This window comes from Vicia villosa, unplaced genomic scaffold (genome assembly GCF_029867415.1).
Source record: "Vicia villosa cultivar HV-30 ecotype Madison, WI unplaced genomic scaffold, Vvil1.0 ctg.001319F_1_1, whole genome shotgun sequence".
NCBI classification, from domain to species: domain Eukaryota; kingdom Viridiplantae; phylum Streptophyta; class Magnoliopsida; order Fabales; family Fabaceae; genus Vicia; species Vicia villosa.
In genome coordinates, this window is record NW_026705573.1 from 387,982 (window position 1) to 392,982 (window position 5,001).

Below are 5,001 nucleotides of genomic sequence, written 5' to 3' on the forward strand. Positions count from 1 at the left end.
AACAATTCTTTTCTATTACAGGAGACGATGTTAGAAGAGAAACTGGTCAAAAAATCCTCAGATCTTTGCCAAAGAAGTTTGACATGAAGGTAACAGCTATTGAAGAAGCTCAAGATTTAAGGAGCATGAAAGTTGATGAACTCATTGGTGTTAGAACATAGTTTGGTTCTACATCCTTGTAATAATTTTGATGATAACAAATACATAATTTTATTAGGAACAGATATGCACTCTAATCGTATGTATTAATTTACAGAAGTTCTGAAGCACTCTAAGAAGAAAACTGAACTATGAAAGTGACCTCTCAGAAGTAGAAGGCCACATTGAGAGAAGTTTACAAGAACAAGAAGTTCTAAAGATTCAGAGAATTTTATAAGAACAAGGAGTTCTAAAGATTGAGAGAAGTTTATAAGAACAAGAAGTTCTAAAGATTGAGAGAATTTACAAGAAAAAGAAGTTCTAAAGATTGAGAAAAGTTTACAAGAACAAGAAGTTCTGATACTAAGACGCTTCACAAGCACCAAAAGACGAAGCTACATTCTATACTTTGATAAGAAGTTTCTAACTGTTCTCTCAAATGGATTCAATGCTTTGATAATCAGAAGATTCTCTTGACGTTACAATCATTAATATAGGATCAAACAAAGTAACGGCTGGAACATTATTACTGCAGACAAAATCTCTATGTTTGGAAAGAACATTTAAATCTCATTTTATTAACCTTCCAAATCGAGTTATTGTGTCTCTCAATGGATCCTCAAGCTCACTCTATATAAAGAAGACAATGATGAAGAATCCGGTTACAACACTTACGCACGTGAACACAAAAAGAACGCTCATAAAATATTCATACATTTTTATCTCTTATTATTGTTTTGCGATAATTTCGTGTATACATCACAATTGTGATACTGCTTACGATAAGCATTTTTTGTAAACACACAAAAAAATTATTTTATAATTGTTATTCCTTGAGAAAACCAGATTGTAGTTTAATCTCGAGAAGACGTTGACGGTTCTATTCGTGTCATTGTAATCAAAGTTTTGATTAGTGGATTAAGATCTCGTAAGATAGAGGCAAAATCACCTTAGTAGGATGGACTGAAGTAGTTTGAGTTCAAACGAACCAAGATAACCAAACAAGTCATTTGTTTTACTTTTTGAAAACCCCAATTCAAACCCCCTTTAATTTCTTGTGTTTTTCGTTTCTTCAATTGGTTCTTTGCTAACCTTCGAGATTGCTATACGTGATAAATTTGAAAAGAAAAACAAGAGCATTGTTTTTTAATTAAATATTGAAGAATATGATCAAAGTGAAAGCCAATAAGATGATATAACATTTATTGGAAGAAAGTTTATCAAATCTTTGAGATGGTTGGACAGACAATGGGGTAATCCATGAAAGAGCATTGGGGGATAAATAAACATGCGAGGGTGAGCTGCCGCACACAATCAGATACTTCTTGAAATGGGCTTTAAAGCCCCAAGGGTTTTTGAGGCATGTCGTCCTTGTAAACATTATACTCTATTTTTTAAAATAACTTCTCATTTATATTTATAATTTATGCTTTACAAAGGTTCCTATATAAATAAGGATCTTAGGATCTTGTTAACGAGTGCCCTCAAGGCACTCTTTAAGCATACTAAATAAAGAAAATATTTTTTTATAAAAGTTAATATTTCAATTTCTAATGTATTTTCAATGCATTAAATACACGCATTTTTTTAAAAAAACTTACCACTTTAATCATTTAAAGAGTACCCCAAAAACACCGGTTAACATTTCCCTATAAATAATCAGTTACATTTTACAAATGACACATTTAAAAATTATATGACATTGTTAATTTTAAGTACAAGAAATATCAAAATTATTTAAATTTAAAATGAAATAAATTTCACCAAATGTTAAAATTAAATGTGAAAATTGTAATTTAACCTAAACAAATTTATTATGATTTGGATACTTATAAAAATAAAAAATAATACTAATTGTAAAAAGGTATTATAGTACTACATATTTAAGATTTATCTTGTACCAAAAAAGATATAGGATTATCATTAATTAAATCGTTTTCAAAGAACAATATGAGATTGAAATTGCGTTTTACTAGTAATATGTCAATTTAAACACATATCTCAATACAAATTTATTAAGTCACACCAATCTAGGCTAGAAGATTCGAAGCATTCATGACCTGAAGTAGTAATTTCCAAAGTTATCCAAAATGGTTTTACACCAAGTTAATGAAGTTGATCACGTGACCATTGTTATTCCCGGTATTTTCACTTTGAAAACCAGTAAGCATCACTGCTTATATATGTGTATGTATTTTCATTCTTCAACTCCTCAGCTTATAATCCTTATCTTTTGGATTTTTCCTGCAGCATTATGGCTTCCAATTGTTTGAGTCATGTGATGGGAATTGAGACTCTTGAAATCACAGCAAAACCAAACTGGCTTGAACTCCCTAGAAACATCACAATAAACATACTGCAGAGACTTGGTACACTTGAAATAGTGACAAATGCATCTGTTGTGTGCCCTCTCTGGTGGAAAATTTGCAAGGACCCTATCATGTGGCGCACCATTGACATGGTTACTGGTATCTCTCTGTCACACTCTAATAACTTTGAATCTTTTTATCGATTAGTGAAGATTTGTCGCTATGCTGTCGATAGAAGTTGTGGTCATCTCGAAAACATTTACATCAAAAAATTTGGGAATGATGATCTCCTTCTTCACATAGCTAACAGGTAATAAGTAGTATTATTTATTTTTTATTTGTTGTAACTAGTAAGTACTAACTGATAGGACATGAGGACTCGTATACATAATGCATTAAACTTTTGGGCGAATATGTAGTGTCTCTTTCACTGCGATGCTCCTGACAAATGTTGATGTTCCTCCTCATGCCGTATCAGTTAATCATATTTATGTTAGTTTAAGCCTATCTTGACATGATTTGTTTTCAAATTTTCAGTGCAAGTCAACTGAGATGTATTTGGCTTGACGGATGTTCTGCCATTTCAAATGAAGTATTCGAGGAAATTGCGAAGAGGCAGCCATTCTTAGAAGAGCTTGACATTTGTCATTGTTCTTTCCTAAGCAAAGATTTGTTTGAACATATTGGCAGATGTTGTCCACTTTTGAAGTCTCTGAAATATAGTCCTCCTAATGAGGTAGCAGGTGACAATAAGTGTGATGATGTTGCATTCGCCATTGCAAAAACAATGCCTAAGCTCAGGAACCTTACGATTTTGAATAATGAACTCACCAACAACGGATTATTAGCTATTCTAGATGGATGCCCTCTTCTTGAATCTCTTGACATTCGAGGATGTGTTTATGTTGATTTGGATGGAAGTTTGGGGAAAAGATGCAATGAGCAGATCAAAGTGTTACGTTTTCCGGCCGAATCTATAGATCACAAGTTTGATCGTTACGATTACACAGACTATATTTATCACGGTTTTATGATGTGTAATATTAATGATATTGGTAATATTGATCTTTCTTGGATAAATGAGATTCCAGAAAGCGATGTTTCTGATTTTGATTTTTCTTAATTGGGTTGCAAAGCTTATTGTTCACTCTGGCCATGTACTTTTCAATTTGCTGATTTATGTTCTACACATAATGTACGTGCAATTGCATTATCTTTTTTTTCCCGCCTGTTCTAGAAAGCCACTCTTCATAACTACCAAAATGTTCTACCTTGATTTACTTCTAACCTTTTTACATTTTACTTCTTCCCACATGCCATTCTGATTCGACTGGTCCCGAATTTACTCGAAATTGTGACTTACGCTTTCTTGCTCTGAGTCAACCAATTTCATAATCTATGCGTATTATTCTGATTGGATAGTCAATACTCCGAATCTTGGTGGTGTCAACCACTTATTCCTTACCTACAAGGATACCAATAGCTCTTTTCTTATAAGAAATGCATATTCAAGAAAAAGATAATACAATTATGAGAGAAAGTAGATTTGCATTAATGGAGAAGTTAGTTACATTACAGTATATATAGTTATAGGAGCTTGTAACTAACTAATAACAAACTGTCATCAACCTATCATAGCAAGTTAACAACAATACCAACTACTCATGGTAACTTGATGTCATGACTTGCTATTCAAGTAGCCGACTGTACTTTTGTTGCTTGATGGATAAGGCATGATTTCAATATGAGTTCAACAAAATAAGCTACGAAGAATTGGCGGTGACAATAGAGCACTAATTTTCATTTGGCAAAACTACCCTTATTAAAAGGAATATGTCGATTGATATGAATGTATGATTTTCCATTCTAAACAGGCGTTTTATGATGAAATTAAAACAAGTTAATAAAAAAGTTATCAAAAAATTAATCATATATCTACCGTTATCGCGAATATTAAAATGACATGAGATTAAAGAAAAAAAATCTTCTCTTATTTAGGCATTTTAATTGAATTTTTTTTATCATTATAATTTTCTTTTATAATGTAATCATCTCTAGTCTGCGAGTTTACTATCTTCATTTTATAAAGATGTCGTTTAAGATTCTTGTTCATAAATTAAAAAATGAAATTAAGTAGTCAAATTGATTCAATTGATAACTGTTAATTCAGCCTAAAGTAATCAATAAAGATACAAAGCTTAGAAGAAAAATGCTATGACATTTCGACTGCAACATTCTATGAAGTTGTGAAGAATCAGCCATGCTTAGAAGAGCTTGACATTTTCCACAATTTTTTCGAAGAAACAGAATTTTTTGACTATATAAGCCAAAGTTGTCCAGTTTTGAAATCGCTGAAATTTAGCCCTTATATTGAGACGCTAGACAGTAAGTCCGATGATGTTGCATTTGCTATTGCGAAAACAATGCCTATGCTGCGCCACCTTGCAATTTTGAACAATGGACTAACTATTCTTCTGTGGAATATCAGTCGCCTACGTCTAGCTAAAAAATGGTTCTCCACCAAAGTAAACTATATCTATCAGCTACACTAAAA

General features: G+C 32.1%; 1 protein-coding gene across 1 annotated transcript; it reads left to right on the forward strand.

The window, feature by feature from the left end:
- The first annotated feature begins 2,392 nt into the window (after positions 1-2,392).
- Positions 2,393-3,570, forward strand: LOC131634596 (putative F-box/LRR-repeat protein 23). The gene is made up of 2 exons (XM_058905261.1): positions 2,393-2,757; positions 2,985-3,570. The coding sequence occupies exons 1-2, from the start codon at positions 2,393-2,395 to the stop codon at positions 3,568-3,570; spliced, it is 951 nt and encodes a 316-aa protein (XP_058761244.1).
- Positions 3,571-5,001: the final 1,431 nt, after the last annotated feature.